We start from the raw sequence: 26,041 nt of genomic DNA, 5'->3' as shown, positions 1-26,041 counted from the left end.
ATATTTTGATTCTGCTATAAACTGGTAACGTAAAATTTAGATATGACAACGCGCTTTACTCTCAATCATTATTGGTTTTACTATAAGTACCTCTATTATTACCTAAAGGGGTGCTATATATAAAGGATAATGCAATAAACTATTGTTAGTTTAATGTATAAGTTTGAAAATGTCCTTATAGGACGAAACTGCAGTAAAGTTAGTTAGAAATAAAAGTGGTAAAATAACATAGAAAGTTTCAATTCTCTTTTCTTCATAAATGAAAGTGTTATTTATACTTCTGAACAAATTTATTTTCATCAATAAATATCACGAATCAAATCCATAGACGTAAAAATGGTGACAGAAGTGGGATAACTGATATTAAAAAATAATCTAGCGAACAAAAAATTTGGAGATTATATTCAAGTCCAAAAACACAATGAGAGGCAAGAGTCAGGAAATAAAAACAGAGAAGATGATAAAATTTATTAAACCAACAGAAACAAAACCAGATGAAAAAAGAAGCAATAACAGATTCTTTATACAAACGAAACCAACGTGTTATACCCTCCAACAAATAATAATAAAAATAAATAAAAATAATAGAAAATAATGACCTATTTAACGGAAAAATTCATCATCAGGCTTGTTCTTGATATAAGTCGATTACCGCATGAGAGTTCACTGTCACTTTTTATACAAAGTATCGCTGTTTTTATAGACCATCTGTCGCACGTGTAATCTGCGTAAGTGCGATACACAAAGCTCATCGATTGACCCACATCCTTGGCGTCTCGCGTGCAGCGTCGGGACGTTCTGCCGTAGAGGTCATTGCACCCTAGACTAAGCGCGATTATTTCATTGTTTCGTTATTTTTCGCGCACTAAACGCTTGTTTGTTTTGCATGTGGACTAACCGAAAGTGTAACTCTGATAATGAATATCAGGCACACTTCAGCACTTGTCACGTGTTATTTTCCAATTTTTTTTTTAATTTTATACCATATCAAATTACAACTTTATACTGTTATTTTAATTTGTTAAATTTGTAATACGTGATTTTGACTCTAAATTGCACTTGTACGAAGAGGGAACCGATCTCTAATATCTAATAACATGGATTTTGGTAAACTATTTAGTAACTAACAAACTGTAGTAAGTAGTGAAATACTAGCTGTTAGAAGATGTTACAATTTTTTCTTGAAGAAACATGTACCTACGAGTAAGCAAAAAAATGCGAGTTGAGAAAAATGCAATACATTTTTCTCATCTCTCATTCTGAAAAAAACATCTTTACGACAACATTTTTACCAAGGAAAGAATGCACTGTAAAATTAGGTTGATTTCTGTGAAAATACAATGTTAAATTACAGTGACTTAGGAACCTATGCGACTGTATTTCAAGCGGAAATCTATGCTATTGAATTGTGTGCGGAGAGATTGGTAGGATCCAACCTCATACACAAACCAATGAAAATATTCTCGGACAGTCAAGTGGCGTTGGAAGCTCTTGGTTCCTACCAAGCAACGTCTACATGAGTAGCATGCCGACAAAAATGACTCTTCCCGATAGAAAGACTTAAATTGTCTCTGGTCTGGATTCCTGGCCATACTGGCCTGGAAAGCAATGGAGCTGCTGCCTCTCTTGCAAAGGAGAGTGCTGCAAGCAGCTTCATCGGACCAGAACCTATGGCATTAGGCTTTGCCAAACAAACATTAAACAGTTGTTGGACTTCAGTAGGGATGAACTACGATGTCTAACAAGTCTTCTCACAGGTCACTGTAGTCTGTTTGGAAAATAATGAAACAGCAGAGCACATACTTTGAGCCTGCTACACTGCAGGCCGAATCGGGTTTTCAGAGTTTGGCAGAGCCGCACTCTTACCATCTGACGTGAAAGACCACTCAACATATAAACTAATCAGCTTCATTAGGAAGCTGGGTTCATTTGGTCGAGTGTAAATAGGTGTGAGCCACAATAAACCCTTCCGGGTTGCGGTGGAGGTTCGTATAGACCCACTCACTTTTGACCTAACCTAACCTACAGTGAGTATGTGAAATTATGTCTGACAATTATTGTGAAACGTGGAAAATACTATCGGGATGAATTGGAAGATTGCCTTTTCTACACCTGCATAAAGCTCGACATGAAGTTATCCATTACAATTTGATTTTTTTAGAATATCATACTTGGATTGTTAGTTTGTTGAACTAAAATGCACAACTTTCACTACATTTTCTGAGGTAAACGTACCCTATGTATGAAAATTCACATTCAAGACAATATTGAAAAAAAATATCTGAATCTGAAAAGACAAAACGAACGATTCAGTAATTTAAAAATATAAAACAGAAAGATTTAATGAATATCTTCCAGGAAGCCATTAAGCTATCATAAAACAAACATAAATATCGAATCAACGATCATCTGAAAAATACGTTCTCTAAATAACGCAATAAAAAGGACCTTCGGAAAACAGAAACAAATCCACTTACCTCAATTCGAAGTATCCTTCATTTAATTAAATTATGAAATAACATTCCAGCGACCTCAATTCTTCCACCAGCAATTTCCTGGCTAAACGAATAGAATTTATTAATATTAAACCGCACAAATATTAAACATAAGGAGTGTGCTGTTGGAAGCTGATGCACCTCAACAAGTTTTTTTCGTGTCACGAATTCTGCAAAAAAACTAATATTTCATGAGGATAGTTGAAACTGTTTTCCACTAACGGGTCAACTCAAAAAATTGAAATTTGGGATAATGAAATTATTGCATGAATACTTTATTTTGAAGTGAAATTGACAGATGAAACTTTCAAGATGACGACCGGGTGCCATCTGGGAAAAAAATTAAATGGAAAGGGGGGTCTTGCGACACATATTTTTGAAGCTCCTGACAAATGTTTCACAACCCTAGAATATAATGTCAATATCTACTACAAAATGGCGGAACTTTAAATAATTGCCTGAATACATTGACATTTAACTACATTATATGAGGTAATAAGCTTGAGGTCAGTTCAGAAGATGCTCGAAATGGTTGCCTTGAACTTCTTGACATATGAACAACCTATCCGATATTTAACGCCGAATATTTTCGAACACAGTAACGTCAATAACTCTACAAATATTTATTATTCTCTGCCGTATATCCAATATTGAAGCAGAATCGGTTTCGTACACCTTTTGCTTCAAATAGCCTCATGAAAAACTCCAAAGGTGTCAAATCTGGCGAGCGGGCTGGCCATTTTGTAGGACCTCGACGGCCAATCCAACGACCGGGAAAAGTAGTATCCAAATAGTTTCTTACTTGTCTGGAGTAATGTGGTGGTGCACCATCTTGTTGGAATACAACATCCATATCGAATTCATTAGGATTCGCTTTGACGATTTCAGTGATGAGAGGGTCAACAGTAGTTTCCAGCAAATTCAAATACAGTATAGAATACATTCGATTGAAGTACCAAAAATGTCAAAAACTATTGGACAACGCAGCTGTACCTATCTTGCTCCTAGGTTATATAATGTTATACCCGCCCATATCAGCGATATAAACTCCCTTACTCTCTTCAAATCTAGAATTAAAAAATGGTTGAAACAAACTCCCAGAGCAAATATTCATCACTGGATCGATATAAAAAATAATTAATTATAAGTAAATAATTGTAATTTTGTATGATTTCAGTGTATACCTAGTGAGATGTGTGTATACAGTGTGTCCAAGATAAGGATCCTAAGCATGGGAATCTCAGTACCTGTTGGAGATACAGCTTAGGTTAAATTAGGAAAAAGTTGTGTTCTTTAAAGCTTATTTACCATATTATTTTTGAAGGGAAATTATAATCTTCTTCACACGCGCGTGTATACCATTCGCAAAAATTTCGAAATCCCCTGGTTTAAGTCCTTGGCAAATCCTAAATTTATAGGGGTGATATCTATTTTTACGCAAAATAAATTGAGCTGTGGATTTGGCTACTCCTACATTATTTTCGATTTGCCTAGTTGATATTTCAGGGTTCTCAACAACTGCTTGTAAAACATTATTTTGGGCTTCTTCTGAAGATTCCTTTTTTCGAGATAAAACAGGCTTTTTAAATGAACCATATTCTTTTAAATTTCGAGCCAGCTCTAAGAAAATGGACTTACATGGCTGCTTTCTTTCTGGATATGTATTAAGATACATTGCTGCTGTATTTACAGAATTTTTGTGGCACAAAATGTAGCACGTTAGCATGTCAAACTTTTCTTCATGGCTATAATGCTCACCCGGCATATTCGACGATAATAACACAATATTATCTATTCAACAATAAACAATAATAACGACAACAGTAACAATAACTCTTAAAAACAACAACTCGACAAACAGGCTAACAACAACGACAATTACTATTTTATCGTGTAATTAAATAATATTTGACAGGCTCGGTGACAGGTATTTACGTCAAAGCATTTGTTTGCAACGCCTACTTAAAGATTTTTTTAAAAATAGAAAAAATGTAATTTTCCTTTAAACTAAAAACAAAACAATGGCATGTGATACATCGTTGAATTCGTAATAAAAAATGGAATCAGATACAGGGTGTACTTTTGTTTCGGGTCATATAAAAAAATAAAGTTGATGATGGTTTCTTGAAAACGAAACGTCGAATATAAAATCTAAAAATACCATCGTGTAGTACCTTAAAAGTGCCAATGAAAAAGTGTTATTCGTTTTTTGATATCTTTTCAAATAAAGTCAGAAAAAAATATCTTGGACACACTGTATATGTGATTGATTGTGTGAGTGTAAATACAATGTTATTTTCATGAGTGTGTTTAGGTATATGTACATATATATGTGTGTTATTTGATTGTTGATTAATAAAAAAATGCATTGTAGGCGCAAAAGTCACAAATAATTTTGATACCCACGCACAGGCTGAGCCTTTGTGGGTATGTGTTTCTCGGAAAACGTGAGGGTTGGTGTCACTCCAATAATGGTAATTTTGTCTGTGAACATTGCTGTTAAAAAAAAGTACATTGGTCACTAAAACAAATATTGAGAAGATAGGTAGGATGCCTTGCAATGGTTTCCGTCATAATTTCGCAGAATTCTGTTCTTCGATCAGAGTCATTTTCAGTTAATCGGTGTACCATTTTAATTTTGTATGGATGATACCTTTTCCTCTTCAAAAGTCTCCACACAGTAGAAGGAGAAACCTCACAAACATTCGCGACGGAATAAGTAGACTGTTCAGGGTTTATTACCATCTCATCAATTATCTGCACTTGCTGTTCTTCCGGAATGGACGGATGACCTGGGGGCTTTTTTTATGTCCGACTACCGGTAGTTGTGAATTTGGATACAAGTTCCCTCAAATATTTTCTACAGATAGGACGATTCGGAAAACGTTCATTTAAAATACTTTCAGCTTCGTGAAAGTAAATAAAAATCGCTTCAATTTTTTCATCCAATGGACGAGAACTAACCATTTTAGAGTTTGTTGACATGGTACCTTTCCATATAATTTTTTTCCCAGATGGCGCCCAGTCGCCATCTTGAAAGTTTCATCTGTCAATTTCACTTCAAAATAAAGTATTCTTGCATTAATTTGATTATTCCAAATTTCAATTTTTTAGTTGACCCGTTCAAAAAATAAAGGGGGTGGCATTAAAGAAATGCACTACTGTATTCATTTTTGCCTGAAATGTCAAACTGCATTTCAGGAAACAGTTCCATTGAAAAGTCAAGAATGCGTTATTATTTTTGAGAGAGAAAGGTTTTGACTTTCTACTTCTACATCTTTGAACAAAAAAATGTGGGAATCTTCCGAAGAAAGGAAGACAGCAATTAATTTTAAATATAGTAACTCTATACTTAGATGTGCAGATCATGCAAAGAAGTAACTTTTAGACACAAACTCGAAGAAAAACTCCTTACGAAACAGCTACTTTCATAATATTGATTCTTCATTGTTTCCTGCAACCATATCAGTGCATTATTGATTTGACCGATTTAGTATCTCCAATGATAACAAAGTCTGAGGCTAACGACCAGAGTATTCGATGCCGTTGACACCAATGAAACAAAAGATGAGTTGAGAATCGACGGATTTTCTGATTATTCTCTACAATCATTGAGTAGATCAATGCAATAATCACATAAGTTCATGTTTGAAAATAAATAACGGTGTACCCCAAGATGGCACATTAGGACCGCTTTAATTTTTGATCTTATAAATGACATGACTAAACATATTTAAACATATTAACAACCTTGTTCGCTGATACTACTTTTATAACCAAGATTAAAAATAACTTTGCAATAATCATTGATAAGATAAATTCGATTATAAACCACTCAACAAAGTGTTTCATGGCCAACAATTTAAGCTTACATAAAACTCAAGGAATTTGTCCATACCAGGGATATTGCCAATCAGAGCGAGACATTTCTAGAACACATTCCATCCTAACTGAAAACTTCATGTACTTATATCTTCATTCTAGCTGTATATCTATAGGTATTCCAATTTCTATGCGGGAGGTTCTCGTACGTAGTAATAGATAAAGGGTAGAACAAACACATTGTGGCTAGGTTGTCTATTTTCGGGTATTACTGAACGATACTAAAAAATTAACTACAGAGTTTTTGGTTCAGAAGATACTCATATGACGGGAGAAACAACAAAATTTCAAACTTCATTTTTGGTTGTATCTTCTTTGTTCGCAGAAATATTAAAAATCAGTTCAAACATCGTTACGGGAACTTTCATTAGCTATCGGAACCTTCAGCCATTCAGGCCGCAATATGCACCTCTGGAATAGTATCTGTGGACCATCTTCTAGAATTTCCCATACGGCAGCCATAATGGCATACTGAAAAGATTACAGTTTCTCAGTTGATATTGAAGTTGTCAGATATTCATGTTGCAAAAATTCCCACTTCAATAACCGCAGCCGCAAGGCTGCGGTGGAGAATCATTGTTTGAGTGTAAGCGTATGGTGACCTGCTCATGAGGATCTTGTTTCCTCTTCTAGAGCTAATTCTGCTTCTGCTGCTCAAGAATTCGATGCAAGACAGGCGACAAATTGCTTCGTAGTGGCCTCCTAGGATAGGTTAGTTGAAGAATCAATAGTTTGAGAACTAAGAACTTGTCATGACTCGATGATACAGGAAGAATAGTTGGGATCATTCAGTTGACGTTCATCTTCTTTGTGGACTCAGAGTCGGATTCTTTGTTCACTTCACAGTCTAAAAAGGGTCCCAAAAGTAGTGAGAAAAAGAATAACCATCACCAACAAGACTTTCTACGACGAGAGAGCGTCGTAGAAAGTCTTGTTGATGATAAGAAGCTCTGCAATGACGGTTCTCCTTTTTCTAACTACTATTGGGTCTCAAAGGTTTCGATAGTGACATTAAGTGAGGTCAGAGTCATATGGCTCGTATATATACACTTTGGGATGAGGCAGCATTTCGGAGGACTTTTACCTCTACGGGCAACAATTATCTCGGGTAGAGGAGGTATTCTAAAGCCCCTCACTAGCGGACGGGTGGTATTATAATGAGTATGTGAGTAGGCTTTTGCACTTGGCGACATAATTGTGCCAAAACATAATGGTGTCAATTTTAACCCCCAACAAACTTATCGACGTAGGAAGCGGAATTGTCTGACCTTTATTATATCCGGTTCGGAGACATTTATCTTCTTGTAGCGATGTCCGGTTTTCTGTGGCATTGAATTGAACCTGGTTACTTTCACCCCAATTCGATATCACTTCTAGATCCTCATTAGGATATGCAACCTCCTGCTGCCGGTGAAGATGTGCCTCCGTAGCCGATGTCCTGGAATCCAAATGGAATGACGAAACAAGTGTGCTGTCGTCAGCAAAGCAATATATTGGTTTCTTGGTTTTTCCAATAAGTCGTTGATATACAAAAAAAAAGGTTGGAGGAAATATGGATCTCTGGGGTACACCACTATTGATGGTAAAAGTATTCGAGATATATCCATCGACGGCCACTTGCAGGGAACGTTCTTTCAGGAAGCTGAAGAGCCATACACAAAAATAATCCGACAAGCCATAGCATCGAAATTTGACTAGCAAGGTCTTAGAAATATCAAGCTCAACAGCTCTTGATTCTCCATGTTTCCAGATTGCGGTATTCCAAATATGAGTGACATGCAATAGAAGGTCACCTGTTGGTTTTTATTTCTGAAAAACCATATTGATGATGGTGATTTACGACTTTCTCCATGATTTTTGCTATCACTGAACCTGTCTATATAGTTCGGTCAAATTAGACTAAAAAATAAGAGTGAAGGTGCATAAATTTACAACAGGCTGCAAATGCGTGTAATTGTTCAAAACATAGTTAAAAATAAGATTTTAAAATTCCGAATGATTGCGATGCCTGGAAAAAAATTTATTCGAGGTCAAAAATCTCGAAAAAAAAATTGGTTTTTCGCGATTTTCAGGAAAACGGTAAGTTTTATCATAAAATAACCTCAGATAAAAATTGTAGATCATAAAATTCTCTACAAAAAATGTATCAATACTTTTTTTTCTTAGAGCCACTGTTTCTGAGATACGACGAGTCAAAAAGTTGTAATCGGTAATCTCGGTTCATTTCAATGTTGAAGGATAAGTTTATTGGCGAAAATATATTGGTTAAACAGGCTAATTACGATGCCGACATACTGATTATTGAAACAGCTATACAGCAATTCTATTTGACAAATACAACTATTGTTGTTGGTGAAGATGTAGACTTACCCGTACTTCTTACTGCTCGAACTCCAACTGAAAAAAATATTTTCTTTCTAAAGCCAGGAAAAGCTCAAAGTCAAACCGAAATATATTCGTCAAAAAGTTTATCTACTTTTGCAAAGAGTCAAAATCATTTACTATTTTTGACACGCAATAACTGGCTGCGATACGACGTCTGCATTTTACAGGAGGGGTAAAACAACAGTCTTTAAAATGTATGAAAACAAAATTTACTTCAATGTGTTGAAGTTTTCAAAAAAAGTAATTCGACTCAACAAGAAATTATCACCAACGGGATTCAGTTTCTTCTTTCTATGTACAAAGCTCCGAAAAAAAACCACCTTCTTAGATAAGTATCGATATGCATGTTTCGTAAAAAACACTAAAAATAAAAAACAGCTGCAAATTAGCTTGTCTTCCTCCAACCTCAGTTGCTGCTCATCGACATCTTTTCCGGGTATATTACCAAGTTCAAGGGTGGCTTGGTTATCAGCTAGACCCAAAAGACTGGGGTTGGAAATTGGTCGACAATGCATTAGAACCTATTCAGACTCTACTCCCACCTACGCCGGAAAAACTGCTGAACACAATTTTTGGCAACTGTAAAAAGGGACGCAGCGCTAAATGTGGTCGTAAAAAAATTGGACTCTTGTGTTCTCCGGCATCTAGACATTGTCAAGGCCAGTCAAGTTCTAATGCTGAATCACCAATAGTGGAGGATTCATTTGATACCGACGAGGAAACATGCGATACATCACTCTTGACGCAGTTTACCTACACCCAGGATGAACATCAAGAAGAAGAAGAAGAAGAAGACCAAGAAGAAGAAGACCAAGAAGAAGAAGAAGACCAAGAAGAAGAAGAAGAAGACCAAGAAGAAAAACGACAAGAAGAAGTATTTGAAGGTTATGAGTCAGATGAATACATTTTTACATTTTTTAAATTTCAATCGCTTTTATTATTTCCAACCCTTCCTAATATATTTTATTATGCAAGTTTTCAATTTGACAGAATCACAACTGACATGTGAAATAGGCCTACTGGGGAAACCACGTTAAAAAAAACGCGCTGAGTACACTACCTCATAGGTGGCGTGGAAACGTGTGCATATAATGATGATTACAACTTTTACAACTTTTTGACTCGTTGTATCTCAGAAACGGTGGCCCAAAGAAAAAAAGTATTGATACATTTTTTGTAGAGAATTTTATGATCTACAATTTTTATTTGAGGTTATTTTATGATAAAACTTACCGTTTTCCTGAAAATCGCGAAAAACCAATTTTTTTCGAGATTTTAGACCTTTGACCACGAATAATTTTTTTTTCCAAACATCTCAATCATTCGGAATTTTAAAATCATATTTTTAACTATGTTTTGAACAATTACACGCGTTTGCAACTTGTTGTAAATTTATGTACCTTCCAATGTCTAGATTGACCGGATTATATAGTTATTTGGATTATTTTTCTTGCCCTTTTTGGAAATAGGCTGAATGCGAGCAATCTTCCAACAAGATGATATTGAGCTGTTTCAAAATTCGCCTGTCTAGACGTTGTCAAAAAGTAATTTCGGGCAATGTAGATTCTATTATGGGAATAGTGGGTGGTGCCTTTAATTGGTCAGGCAGTAGATTTGCTTTTTCTATGGCTGTTGTTGTAATTGAATCATCCGTTTGTGTTGGTGGTGGAATTGTGGATTTCGTTTAGCTACCGACCAGAAGGATCTAGACCCGTTGGGATTCTCTGATTGTGAAGTTCCTTGCTTCCATTTATCCTAAGTTTGCAGCTGTTGCGAGCATTAACAAACCTAGTTCGGTTTTTGGTACTGAGATTTTTACGCTACTACCGGTTTTTGCTCACATGTTTTGTTGAAACAAGGTTTGCCATCAGGAGGTCGTTTCATCGAAAAAGGAATATATGCATCCATGGATGATAGAATAACTTCCGTGACTTCAGAAGCACAAGTTGATGGATTCTGTCACATACAAGAATTCCTTCCATCAGTGAATTACACATATATTTGTTACCTCATTTGTCAATATTCTGACTGATTGACTTATTTCATAATGATATACACTATGAAACCAATTTAGAGATCTTCTTGAGACATGAAGGTTCTAACAGCAGATGATTTGAAGTTTAATAAGAAACATTCCATTATCAAGTTTCGGCACTAAGTTTGTTTTGAACATGAAACAGAAAGGAAAACTGAATTGACTTTCCCCTATAAAGCAACCCTTGTAATTAACGCAATTTATATTCAATGACGCCATGGTTTTGATTACATGATATGATGAGAATTGAAAAACATTTCCTTGTCCTCAAAAATAACACAGAACAAGATAAATGTATGCCTCAAAAACCTCGCTTCACATAAAAACACCGGTCGTAAACAGGAACTTGATCTGATCCCTAGGCACGTTTTCAAGTTTTATACAAAGAAACAAAATCATAACAAAAAACCAGTACATCACGGTCAACCAGATGTTAAGTTAACGAAAACTAAAAACATTGCTCATTCATTCCTTTCAAATCGTTGGATAAATACACACAGGCGCGCGTCAGGTGATAAATTAAAACTTACCTCGAGCGTTGGTGGCGGAGTCTGCGATTTTTTGGAACGCTTCCAAATAGGCTGTGACCGACAAGATTGTCGCCCTATAAACACAAAATTTCAGATTAGGAACATGTGGTGGATAAAGATATGTTGGTACAATAATTCCCATCAAAACTATTTCATTGGAAAATTTAACCAAGTGAAAAAGTTGATGGAATTGGCCATAACTTGATTAACATACATGAAAACGTATTTGAGTGATGTTTTGTTATGAGATTTTCACCAAACAGTTTACGAAACTAAAAAACGTGTTTCGCTATACAACAGCATACTAATGCATAGACTTCATTGTTTGTTTTTAAATCAGCATGCATCATAAACAAGATCAAGGGTATAGCTACCGGACTGAGTAATGGTCTGAGGGAGAAATCATATCTGCGTAAAGTATGGGTCGATGAATGTATATGTTTATATGCAATTTACCCCATCACTAACTGAATACGGTCCTGAATTTGGATGTTTACGGCTCGAATAATCTAAGAGACTGGTAACAGATTTCTACACATCTACTGCTGCTGTGTAGGCTGCTGTACTTTACTTCTCATCCTAACCACAATAGTAGTAAGGCTTGTCAATTGGAGGTTCCTATCCCAACAAGTAGTCAAATCAAGAACTAAATGGAATACTGTGTTGGCAACATCCTAATCTCAAATAAAACTGTCTTCTAACATTATTTAAGATACCAGGCGTGACCGACCTAATCGCAAGCGTTATTCATTCTTTTAAGTCATCCAAATCTGAAGGTTTTGTTTTGTACACATTGCTATTTACATATCCCCATAAAAAGAAATCTAATGATGAAAGATCAGGTGATCGCGCTGGCCATTCAATCGATCCTCGCCTCCCTATCCACTGATTGGGAAATGTATCGGGGTATTGCCGGACATTAACTTGGTAATGTGGTGGTGCTCCATCCTGCCGGAACCATATCGTATTCACTGGAAATTGAGGGTTTCCTGGATCCGGATATAAATTTGCTAAACTTGGAATGATATCATTTTGAAGTAGTGCCAAATAATTATCGCCATTCAAGTTGCCCTCAATGAAAAAGGGACCAATGATATGGTTTCCTACAATCCCTACCCAAACATTAACTTTTTGAGGGTATTGCGTGTGTTGTTCTCTCATCCAGTGAGGATTTTCCGTTGACCAGTAGCGGAAATGTTGCCTATTAACATGACCGTTAAGAGACAAAGTACATTAATCAGAAAACATAACGCCTACTGATTGGATATTGTTATCCAACGTGTTCATCATTTGCTCACAAAAATAAGTTCTTCTATCAAAATCGTCTGTCATGAGCTCCTGAGTAGTATAATTTTATAGGGACGCCTTTTATTTTCTTTTAATATGTTTTCTATCGATGTAGGTATGGCTATCATTGAATGTAGTGAACTACATTTTTTCTTCTTATCATCTAAGCTTTGCAACCTAATATGTCTCTATGACGCTCGAGTAAATCCCCATTTTGCATCGTGGGCTCCCCTACTAATATGATCTGTTGGAATATATCATTTTCAAATTTGCATAACCCCATTTTAGAATTTGCGAAATGTGTGTTTTAAAACGAATACTGTTGTTAAAATATAGGCCCAAGTTTTTTGTATGTATATTTGTGCCTAATAATTTATTATTATTATATAGTTATACATTACATTTTAGCAGAGAATTGTTTGTCGTATTCCTCTCTCTATCTCTTCAGTGAAAATCTCATAATAAAGTGTTACGAACTTTTAAGATTTTTGAAGCATATTATTGAAACTTCTATGTCGCCGTTTGTAAAAACGGATGTCGGAAAAAATGGAAGTTGAAAATTGTATAACTTTTTGAAAAATAGACATTGCGGGACTTTATTCTCTGAAGTGTGCAGATAACAGATATATTTAGTAAATTTGAGAATATTCAAAAAATGAGGGGAATTTTTAATTTTCGCGGGCTACGTATATTCGTACTTGTGATGCACTGTTTGGAACCTTTGTGTAGTAATGAATATTACTGGAGTGACAAAGGGATCATCTTCAAGAGGAATATAAAACTAACCATATTTAAACTATACCTGTTCTAGGTACCTGCGTCTTAAGTGGCTTAAATTAATTTTACAATATTGCCTTATCTACTAGTCTTAAATTAATTTTACAATATGTCATTATGTAATAGTCAGGTAAATCTAATAAATGATATATTAGTTCAACAAGCTATATATTGGCTAGGTATTGGTCCACCATCGTTATTCATACTATATTATGTTTACTTATTTCTACACTCTCATAGGTATCTATATGCCTATTGTTGCTAACTTGTCTAACTAATCTTAATGAACTAAAGTCTATAGAGTAGTTTTGTTGCAAAATATGATGGGCGACTGCTGATTTTTCAGGTCTTCCATATCTTAAGTGAGCTAAGTGTTCCTTAGATCTGATTTCAATAGATCTTTTTGTCTGTCCATAACATTTTGCATCGCAGTCCTTCATTTAATTTCGTAAATTCCAGACTTTTCCAAATTCTCAACTTTGCCTTTTGGACTTCCTAAAAAGCTTTGTAGTGTATGACTTGTTTTAAAAAACACTTTCATACCTAGTTCCTCGAAAAAATCTTTCCAAAGTTATTCGTGTATTGGTGGTATGGAACTGAGATATATTTATTTTGGTTTTTGTCCATTTTTAAAGTCGAGATTTTGTTCATTCTTTAACAAAACTTCTTCTTCCTTATTATGTCATTTACAATACCCCTCGAGAAACCGTTAGTTGCTGTTATTTCCTGTATTGTACGTTTTTCTTTTGTGAACCTCTCATGCATGAGAGGAAAAGTCAGAAGACGATGCACTAAAAAAATCAGCTTGTTTCTTTTCTAAATACATCGTATTCTAGCCCTCCAATATAGAGTGCTAGATATATGAAAATTCACCTTATTTTTTTAACAGACAGCGTATATATCTCTTTTCGATACAATATTAAGATGATCCAAGTGACACTTTATTATATTATTTATATTGCGGTTGCTGTATTTCTTGATATTGAAGGAGCATTTGACAATGCACTACCTAAATCTATAGGATTGTCTCTGGCTAGAAAGGGTGTAGAATAGACCATAATTGGCAGAACTGCAACTACGACTCTTCAAGGCGAGGCTATCAGGTTCAGGGTCACCAGGGGCTGCCCTCAAGGTGGGGTACTATCTCCCCTTCTGTGGTCGCTCCTGGTGGATAGTCTGCTTGATGCCCTCGACAGAAGAAAAGTTGATCTGCAAGCTTATGCAGATGACCTTGTCATCCTGGCAAGGTCCACGTCGGGAAGGGTAGCTTATAATATCCTCCAAAGCGCGTTGGACGTTGTTCACAGTTGGTGCCTGAGGGAGCAGATGTCTATCAACCCCAGCAAAACTGTGTTAATCCCCTTCACCAAGAGAAGGAAATTGGACGATATAACGCCATTTTCCCTCAATGGTGTGGTCATTCCATTTGGAACAGAGGTGAAATATCTTGGCATTGTCCTTGATAAAATACTCACCTGGAACGCTCACTTGGAAAAAGTTTTACACAAAGCCAGACTGTCTCTATGGATATGTCAAAGGATTTGTGGTGAAACTTGGGGTTTAGGTCCCAAACAAATCCATTGGATTTATGTGATAATTGTCAGACCAATGATCACGTATTGTGCAATTGCTTGGTGGCCGAAGGCGTTACAGAAAACGGTCCAAGCGAAGCTCTCTGGCTTACAGAGACAGGCTTGTCTGGCTATCAGTGGTGCCATCAGTACCATACCGTCAGCGGCCATGGAGATCCTTCTAGATCTACCTCCTCTACACATTTTTCTGGAACGAGAGGCTAGATGGACTGCATACAGACTTGTGCACATTGCCAATTGCACAAATCAATTCAATGCAGACATTGGAAGTCACAGCATTCTGGAAATGACCTCTGACTTTATGCCTCCAACTGTCAACTACAAACTGCCTTATGAAGTACTATTCCCGAGTACAGAGGACTGGATCCTGCTGGAGAAGGAAATATTAAAAGCAGATAGTTGTTGGTTCACAGTTGGATCTATATCACCTTCCGGTTCTGGTGCAGGTGTTTTCAGTCGCAGACCCAGGACAGTTATCTACCTGCCTAGGAACTTATGCGACTGTATTTCAAGCGAAAATTTACGCTACTGAATTGTGTGCGGAGAGATTGGATAAATCCAACCTCACTCACAAGTCAATAAAAATATTCTCGTCAGTCAAGTGGCGTTGGAAGCTCCTGGCTTCCACCGAGCAACGTCTAAATTGGTAGCAAACTCTCGTCGATAGGAAGACTAAACAGATTGTCTCTGGTCTGGATTCCTGGCCATACTGGCCTGGAAGGCAATGAAGCTGCTGACTCTCTTGCAAAGGAGGGTGCTGCAAGCGGCTTCATTGGATCAGAACCTATCATTGGCATTGCTTTGGGCTTTGCCAAACAAACACTTAACACCTGGATGGCAAGAAGAGTTATGGACTTCTGGCGGAATCTTCCAGGATTGGCTCACTCCAACAGGCCTCTAACAGGCCTTCTTACAGGTCACTGTCATTTAAATCATCACATGCAGAGACTTGGACTGTCTGAAGACAGTGTGTGTCGCCTCTGTCTGGAAAATGATGAAACTGCAGAGCATACACTTTGTGCCTGTCCCGCTGGGGATCGAATCAGGTTCTTTGAGTTCGACAGATCCGTACTATCACCATCTGACCTAAAAGACCACTCACCATACAAACTAATCGGCTTCGTTAATAAGCTGGGTTTATTTGGCCGAGTGTGAATAGGTGTGAGCCACAATAAACCCTTATGGGTTGCGGTTGAGTGTCGAATAGACCCACTCACTTCAGACCTACCTACCTACCTACACTTTATTATGAAATTTTTACTGGACAATCTCACAATGAAGTGATACTTGAATAAATTATGGATTTTCAAGTATCGGCCAATACACCATCCAGACTTATTTTGAAAAATTTGTGAAAATCAACTAATCATTGGATGCAAAACATCGTTGAGTCACCCAGCATTGACCCATTAGACTCACAATACTCTGAATATCCATTGTCTACCTTTATCATAGAATTCAACAATGGCAATTGAGGAAGCGCATAATAAAAACCCGATAAATAACTACATAAGCATATTTAATGAATGGTGTAACGCTCATTATGGAAGTGACGAAAATATATGATAATGACTAAAGTCAATTCAGGTATTCCGACGACATTTTACTTTATAATTTGCTGACGTCTTGATAAACAGTTTACGAAATGAGTTTATGTTTACTGACGGCGTACAATGTTGACAAAATGACTATAAATGAGCGCTAAGAGAATGCAAAACTTCTTTGCAAAGAAAATGACATTCATATTTCCGAAGCCCGGAAGTAGCAGAACCACTTTGAATTTTTGTATTTATTTTTAAACTATAATTTTAGACTTATTTTGAACTGTGTTCCAGATTTTTTTTATCTTCGTTCAACTTCATATACCGTGGGCTTATTAGGTTAACTTCAAGCTAGCAGAACCACTGAAAAAACCATTTGTTGAATCAGGCTACGCCATAATGTCAGGCTCTTATCACCGATTTTCTAAGTGTTTTTTTTTATAAAAATCAACTCGATTTAGGCGATACTGCGTGTACCTGAGGTAGGCACCCAAAAATTCAATTCAATCTAAAAGGAAAAACTGAAAGTTCTTCAATAGCGTAATGAACAGCCTAAAATTAATGCAAAATCAAAATCTCCAAAAAATGAGATGAAAATTGTCGGGTTCTGACCAATGAATGGGGAATATTCCTCAATTTGGGTTATTACAGCAAATGCAAATTTGAACAAAATAAAGTTGAGTTAAATTCATGAGTTTTTCAAATTCACTTCGAAAGTACCTATTCAAATTGATGTTCCAAATGTTGGGTTTTGATTTTTAAAGGGATTTGTTTCCAATTCACATATTGGCAACAGCGCCTATATCAAGTTGAAATAATTTATACGTACCTAGATATTCTACTTTAAAAAAGGAAAATTATCTTTATAAATCAACAATTAAGGCAAAATATAAATTATAGTTCAATACCACCTCCACAAGTCACATTAACAACAGTTGTTTTGTTATTTATTTATATAGAGGAAGATAGGTTAGGTGCACAAAATGTCATATGTCACAGAATGTCTCGGAAATCGGAACATAAGTAAAAAGAACAGCACGCCTCTGAAATATGTCATCTTTGTTTGTCTCATACAGGTAACAGATTCATTGTCCTTTATTAGCTATAACCGATGTTGCCAAATGGTGAAATAGAAACGAATCCCTTTAAATGTTGAATGCATTATTTCATTCCTCTTTTTTAAGTATTTAAATATTTTTAGAAAAAGATTGAAATGATAAGTTTAAAATGCGTTGGTTTAGAGCTCTTTTATGAAAACTACTTGATTTTCGTCAGGAGTAACATTCCCCATTGTTTTGCTGGAAGTGTATCATCCTTAAACTCAAAATAGTGATATATTGTAATATCTGTGATAAAAACTGAATTATTAATCAATTTTATTGAAATTTCAAAAATCTGATTTGTGAAAATCTATTTTCAAGTTCGTGTAAAAATCTGTCAAGTGGGCATCCTATTCTCGAACACTTTATCGAAAATCTGTTGATTCTTTTTGAACTCGAGTTCATTTTAATTAAATAGAACTTATGAAAATAATAATTCACGATGAAATTGTCACGAAAATTACCAAACTGAAAGAAAACATTTGTGGTGATGAGCTAGAAAACCCAGAAACGATTAGGTTACTTCATTCAGCTACATTGTAGCCCAATCACAGAGTCGATAATTCAATCTACCGCCACACTACAACGAGAATTAACAACGTAGATTGAAGGAATGACGTCACAGATACCCAGATGGTTCCTCTTGAAGAAGATCACTTAGTGATCGAAACACGTGTTGAGGTGTTGAAATAACGGTTTGGTGTTGGGAAAAACTCCAGTAATATTTATGACTATTATAGTTAGAACGAATGCATGTATCTCTTTTATTTTGGATTTGAATCGCTGGATATTAAATTCATTTGGAAAAACGTTCTCAAGAAGTTTATTCCACATGAACGCATTTCTCCAAATGACGTTAATCCTATCAGGGATTAACAACTCTCAAGGGTAACTAATGAAGTGAATAATATGGCAGAAAGTTGGTTCCCAATAAATAATCTCAAATTGAGAACAAATATAACCAAAAATTTGCAAATGTCTGCGAATACTGGAAATAATGACGTGTGAGAACAGTAACCTAACTTGGAACTGTCACACTAATCAGTTGAAAAGTAAATTATGTTCGAGAATATTTATTTTACGTCAAATGAGAGATGTAACGAGTCCCCATATTCTAAAAACGAATACGAATCATCAGTCACTCTAATTATAAAGAACATTGCCAACATCTTCATAAAATGATAATGCCATTAATTACCTACATTATACATATTCGCAGTTTTAGTTGAAATTCACAAAAAGTTGAATTAATTTTTTACTTGGAAAAGCTGTGGGAATTAGCTTTTTTCATGGAAAGTACCAAAAGTTTACTTTCAAAAAAGTTAGGGCAATTTGAAACAAATAATGACAGCGTACGCAGCGCCCTCTAGATGTTACATGAAAATTAATACGAAATTATGATTTCTCACGTCAAAAAACCCACAGTACCGAATTTCGTGCAGATAACTTATTTTTTTCAAGAGTTATTGGCAAAAAGCGAACAGTAAAATTCAATTTCAACACCCCGTATCTCCGAAACGAAGCATTTTCGGACACAAATTCATATAGACTTTTTTTCTTAAAATTGTCTCAGAAATGTGTCACTTGAATATTTAAACGTACTTATGTTACACCCTGTATATATAACTATAACACACGGCTGGAACATACTTTAAAAAATCGTCGTGTTGAGTTTAAAGTTGTCAGTCAATCTTAAGTTTAAAAAACCAGTGAAAAACTATCTTCTGAGATCTAGTCAGTCGGTGAATATCTAGAACATAATGTCTACAAGCTAATTTTGACAATAGTTTATGTATAATTTCTCCTTTCCATTTCAGCCGTAGGTCGGTCAAGCTATGTCACGTGAACTTCATCAAACTTTCGAAAAAAATTGTTTTACACCTCTAGTTGGTAATCGTTTGTTCAGAACCATTTGCTAAAAAAAGGTACATTTCAAAAATACACTACAATTTACCATAGGAAACGTTTTTTTCATCAGTTCAACTTTTTTTATATTCAAAAGCGGCTTTACGAATATATCCGTTTGTCCACAAACAAGAAAAAATATCTTGAAATGAAAACTTCGCACAATTTTTCTATTTTCAATTTCTATACATCTCCAAGAATTTCCATTCGACTCCAGATTGCTTGATCATTAACATAACGAGAGTTCAACTTTTACGGTTGCCTCGAAATAAAGAATAAATTAATTGGTGCAGAAATCGTTCACCTCACACCGGCATATTTTCCAACTTGTGGTATCACATCATCACAGTCATTAGCGCCAAGTATAAAGTGTTCAGAAGAAACAAAATACAAAAAACAATTTTGTGAGGTTGTTGATTGATTTATCAGAGATTAATATAGATCGCTATTAAAACTTCGTAAATATATTTGTATTGGAGAAGTTATTAGTAGTTATTTGCTAACTACAATTATTGGTGACCCCGAAAAAAGAAGAATAACATTGTCTACAAAAAGATGGTTAAACTTCTGCAACAACTCAAAGATCTTCAAAAAAGGGTTCGAAATTGCCAAAAATCCAAAGTGACTAAACATATGGTTAGTCCTGTCGACAAGTGCAATATCCCAAACTCAAGGTTTGAACACATTAATATCGATATCGTCGGACCTTCGCCACCTTTAAATGATTTCTCTTATTGCTTAACTTGCATAGACCGATTTTCCAGATGGGTAGAAGCATTCCCTATGGAAGACATACGTGCTGAAACTCTTTACAGTGGATGGATCACTAGATTTGGAATACCAGTTAGAATAACCACAGATCTAGGAAGACAGTTCGAAGGTACCTTATTCAATATTACTGGAGTTTTTTCCCAACACCAAATTTTTATTTTTAACACCTTGACACGTGTTTCGATCACCAAGTGAACATCTTCAAAGAGGAAGATTAAAACTGTCAACTAGGGAAACAACTCCATAATATGGCGTCGTGGACACACCTCTATGCAGGATGTGTGAACGGGAAGATGAAACTGTCAGGCATGTCCTATGCGAGTGTCTGGAGTTATCGTCAGTAAGAGAGTGTGTGTTCGACGAGTCTTGGCTTACACCTGCCGATATAAAGGAGATGTCCCCAGTGACCTGTCCCAGACTCCCAGGAGAGGATGGACGATGACCTAGGAGGAAAACTCCTCGGGAGGATATACAATGGGTCACATGTGGCCTAAGTGATGTAGGCCTACACTCACCCTCCCTACTCTACAGATACAGAATAACTTATCTGAAATATCACAACAATAATTATTAAACTTTCATAACATGTTAAAATTTTGATATGTTATGAAGGTTATATTACCTGAATCATCAGTACCTTATTTAACTTTCATAACATGTAAAAATTTTGGTATCTCAGATACCTAAGGTATTGATGATTCAGTTTTAATCTTCCTCTTTGAAGATGATCACTTGGTTATCGAAACACGTGTCAAGGTGTTAAAAATAACGATTTGGTGTTGGGAAAAAACTCCAGTAATATTCATTACTACACCAAAGGTTCCAAACAGTGCATCATAGTTACCTTATTCTCTTAATTTTTCAAAATAATGGGTTTCAATCACTTGAGAACTACACCATACCATTCGAGTTCTAATGAAATGATTGAAAGGTTCCACTGAACTATGCAAGCCGCTATCAAATGCTAGTTTAGAAAATGGTCCGAGGATCTGTGAATAATTCTAGTTGGTATAAGAGTTACACCGAAAGAAGATTTTGGTGGTATCAGTAGCGCTGAGATGGTAAATGGAATGACCCTGAGAATCCCTGGAGAGATGGTCGTTGAAAGAAATGGAAACAACACAAGGTTCTGATCACAGCAACAGAAAATTATTCATGTACGTATAAAGAATTACTAACTGCTACATATGTTTTCGTTAGAATAGATGCAGTCAAAAAACCTTTGCAACAGCCATATTCTCAGCCATACAAGGTTTTGAAGCGAAATGACAAATATTTCACGGTTTTAATCAACAATAAAGAAAAATGTATCTACAGAGAGACTCAAACCACCTTTTATAGAGACTTGGGATGAACCAGGAACAACAAAATTAACAGTCAAAATCTTATTACTGAAAATGACGACGAAATGGACAAAGTTTTTACAGATAGGTCCTACACCTGGAAGGAAAGTGAAATTCTTTATTCAAGAAATCCATAGTCAAAATCAGTGGGGAGAGTAATGTGGTATCACATCATCACAGTCATCAGCGCCCAGTAAAAGGTGTTTAGAAGAAACAAAAAATATTAAACAAGTTTGTGAGGTTATTAACTGATTTGTCAGATATTAATATAGATAGCTGAATCAACCAACATTTATAAAACATATTCGAACATGTTTTTCATGGTTTTCACGCCAAATTTCGGTCCTTTAGATGTGAAAATTCCGCAATTCTGAATTTTCAATAGCTTATATCTATCTGACCAAGTATTGCACGGATTTAGAATCAAAAACCCGCAAAATGACCAACTTTGAAAGTTCTATAAACACTGAAATTTTGCTAAGGTTTTTTTACAAACGGACTGAAATACCATGGAAAAAACTATCTCTGTTCGATGTAAGCTATCATTCAAACTAAAGCCCTTCCTGATTAAACGCAGACCTGTTTTACCTTTTTAACTTTGACAGAAAAGTATGCTATATAAAAGAATATGTTTTATCGTGAATTTTATTTAGGATGCACGTGAAATCTTTCGTTGTCCCAAGTGTAACTGTTATCGTCTATCGATGATGACTAAAGTGTAATCTCTCGTTGCCCCAAGTGTAACTGTAAGCAGCTATCGATCACGTAAAATAAACTGTCATAAATGATAAACCGCATTCACTACTTCTCATCGAACACTTCAAGATAAAAGAAAAATGCTGGCCCTGGACAACTTTCCTTCGCGGTTTACTACCGTAGGATCGGAAAAGGCTTTTCAGCGGAAGACATTATTCACTCCAGATTCTAAAATAAACACTTACTTGAGCGACGAGTGAAGTTTCGTAGCTTTCGTGATGAGGTCCTCCCATAAAGGCATCCCATTCTGTAACGAAAATATTCGATTAGAGAAAAGCGGCTTTTATGTGTTCCGTTTGTTTGTTTTTCGGTGGAAAAGTTATCGCTATGCTGTTGTATAGGGTGAGAAAGAGATTCATTGCATTTCTTTTTATTCTGAGAGTGAATTTTTTATTTTTAATCCACTCAAAATGTTACCAGTTCGGACTTGGAATCTATGATATAACGAATAAAATGAAAATTAATGGAGTTATAGGATTCTCACTGAACAGTTTACAAAACCACAACACGTGTTTCACTATACAACAGCTTTCTCAGGCGTGATTATCGCACATTATGAATATTAAATGTTAAAATTATTGAAAATACTGTCTAACCGAAAGGTTTGAATGAGTCAGGCAAAACATAAAAAAATTATCGATAATAAATAAGCAATGTATAAAAATTCAAGAAATTTAAGAACGCTGACTTACAAGGCAAACAAATTATTGTGATCTGAAATAAAAATAAAATAATAACTGGGTTGGGTGAAATATCAAATGTATACAAGTAACATGAAATAAAAATTAAATGGAATAAAATAATCATATGAAAAATGCAAACAAAATGAAAAATAATAATAAAGGAAAAAATAAGAAAAAATTTCAAATCAAATTACGTCACGACGTCTTCGGGTAATTAGTTTTCTCATTTTTCATTTTTATGCATCTTTCATCATTTATCTTGATTATTTTGTTTAATATTTATTTCATGTCTGTACATTCAGATGTATAGTCTATACGAAGTCAATCCGAATAGCAAAATATCAGGTCGGGTTAATTTACTAGTTAATATCACATAAAACCTCCCACATAAAAATAAATGATCAGACCTCGTAACTATACCACGCCGCCCATGCCATACAAAAAAAACTGCCGACGTTCGGTAACTATTTAGTTTTAATGCCATTCGAATTGACTACGTCTATACTATACTTGATCCTTCTCTATACTTTTACTGTTGAGTCTATAATTAATTATTGCACTCTCATTTGGGGAAGTACATTCAATACAACAATAAATAATATTCAAAGAGTCCAAAATATATTTGAATTGAAGGGGTTATATTTTTCAAAAGTGATTAATTTTTGGGAAAGAAAGTTTTTGGCTTTCTACTACTCCATCTTGATACAAAAAAAGAAGGATGAGGGAGTCATCAATTCAAATAAGATTCCTCTTGGCTGGGATTAAATCAAATAGGTGAATGAACGTCATTACGATGTCATCGATGACATAAGCAGATCAAGCTTATTCCGTGATATTAAAAATCGTAATTCATGAATGAAGTGTGTGTATTTTCTATAATTTTATCAATTTGGTACTGAAGAGCCTTAGGGCAAGTGTCTTAAGGCGAAACATCGGTGTATACGAGTGAGGATGGCAGTGTTCTATGTAAGTGCAATTTGTTACCATTCATTTAAAGTAGAACTTATGTGAATGATATCTGATTTTTATTCCACAACGAATGTTTGAAATACGAACTGAGTAGAGAAAAGTATCTTCTGTATAATTCAGTGTTCGTATGATCTACACATCCATGTATAAAGTTACTTCCTTCCTTTCTTTGGAAGATTCCCTCATCCTTCTTTTTTGTATCAAGATGGAGTAGTAGAAAGCCAAAAACTTTCTTTCTCAAAATATAATACCGGAAAATATTTAATATTTAAAGCTACTCAGCTTCTATAAGAAGAAACACAGTTGTTGAATGTACGATATCTTTTTTATAACAAAACTGTCCATCACACCATTGTATGAGTCAGGATGAACCATGACAAACTATATTTTAATCATGAAGTATTCAACTTATTTCTCAAAAATGGGAAACAAGAAATAGTGAACAATATATGAACAAGGAAAAAGGGACAATCGAATTTCAATGTATTTTGAAAAATCTAGAAAAATAACTTTCATGAGCAGTTTCAGTAGTCAGATTTTCAAAGGACTGTTGGATCATACGATCAGATTGAAGATACTCAAACCAACTCCTCTGCAGTTTCGTAAATCTGTGCTATCTAATAGTATTTAAAAATATATATAAAAGATATATTATCAAACTCATTTACTACAAAACTTGTTTATATTTTGCATGTTATATTTGTGGATATATTGTATCTTTGATTGCATCCAGTTGCCTAGCTAATAATATCCAAAAAGGTATTAGTAAAATACATATTTCCACTCAAAATAATACTATTTATAATGTATATCTCTGCGAATTACATATAACAGTAGTTGTTAAGAAAATACTCTTTCTTTTACGTAATTCAATGTTTACATGGAAAATACATCAACATGTTTTTGGAGCATCACCAAAAACTACAATGGTTTATACAGTGTTTTACACAGTATGTAAAAACCAAATGGAATAAATTCATTATTTCGGTTACTATACATATTTTAAAAATTCCCGAAACACGACAAATGTAAATTACAATTTGACATTCTTCAACGTAAAAATGCCACCCCTACCTTCAAACCCCTTTGAATGACAGTTACAACCCCCAATTTTTTAGATGGGAAGTGTAGGTTAGTGATATATCGTTGAAAAGGTCTCTTCATTCTCTATTAAAATGTTATCGCTTTCAAGTTTATTGCAACAATTAAGAAAAAATAAATTAAAATCATGTGGTTACCGAAATTCGATAAAATACACTCAAAAACTAAAATGTAATGCAAAACGTAATGATATGTAGAATACGAAAAAGAACTATGATTGTTAACGAAATAGATGTTCAAAATGTTCACCGCGAACGTTTTGGCAACATCCTAATCTCAAATAAAACTGTCTTCTAACATTATCTAACATATCAGGAGTGACCGACCTAATTGCAAGCGTTATTCGTTCTTTCAAGTAATTCAAATCTGAAGGTTTAGTTTTGTACACATTGCTCATTACACATCCCCATAAAAAGAAATCTAATGATGAAAGATCAGGTGACCGCACTGGCCATTCAATGGATCCTCGCCTCCCTATCCACCGATTGGGAAATGTTGTATCGAGGTATTGTCGGACATTAACTTGGTAATGTGGTGGTGCTCCACCTGCCGAAACCATATCGTATTCACTAAACTTGGAATGATATCATTTTGAAGTAGTGCCAAATAATTATCGCCATTCAAGTTGCCCTCAGTGAAAAAGGGACCAATGATATGGTTTCCTACAATCCCTGCCCAAACACTAACCTTTTGAGGGTATTTCGTGTGTTCTTCTCTTATCCAGTGAGGATTTTCCAATGACCAGTAGCGGCAATTTTGCCGATTAGCATGACCGTTAAGAGACAAAGTACACTCATCAGAAAAAATAACGTCTTCTAATTGGATGATATTGTTATCCAACATGTCCATCATTTGCTCACAAAAATAAGTATTTTTTTATCAAAATCGT

General features: G+C 35.2%; 1 protein-coding gene across 5 annotated transcripts in view; it reads right to left on the bottom strand.

Annotated features, from left to right (window-relative positions):
* mim (missing-in-metastasis) overlaps positions 1–26,041 on the bottom strand; it is a 190,944-nt gene that overhangs the window by 111,887 nt on the left and 53,016 nt on the right. For 4 of the 5 annotated variants that reach the window (XM_074181285.1, XM_074181284.1, XM_074181286.1 and 1 more), the window contains exons 2-3: positions 22,585–22,646; positions 11,328–11,401 (exon numbers count right to left, since the gene is read on the bottom strand). In XM_074181285.1, coding sequence (XP_074037386.1) covers positions 11,328–11,401; positions 22,585–22,646 — 136 coding nt within the window. Of the gene's footprint in view, positions 1–2,477; positions 2,502–11,327; positions 11,402–22,584; positions 22,647–26,041 lie in introns of those variants that run through there. The other variant, XM_074181288.1, reaches the window with a different exon arrangement.

Source organism: Leptinotarsa decemlineata, unplaced genomic scaffold, assembly GCF_025532065.1.
Source record: "Leptinotarsa decemlineata unplaced genomic scaffold, Ldec_3_MD MMD2_tig00026307_RagTag_RagTag, whole genome shotgun sequence".
In the NCBI taxonomy this organism is placed as follows: domain Eukaryota; kingdom Metazoa; phylum Arthropoda; class Insecta; order Coleoptera; family Chrysomelidae; genus Leptinotarsa; species Leptinotarsa decemlineata.
Note: the sequence above shows the minus strand (reverse complement) of the source record. Positions and strands in the feature narration are given on the sequence as shown.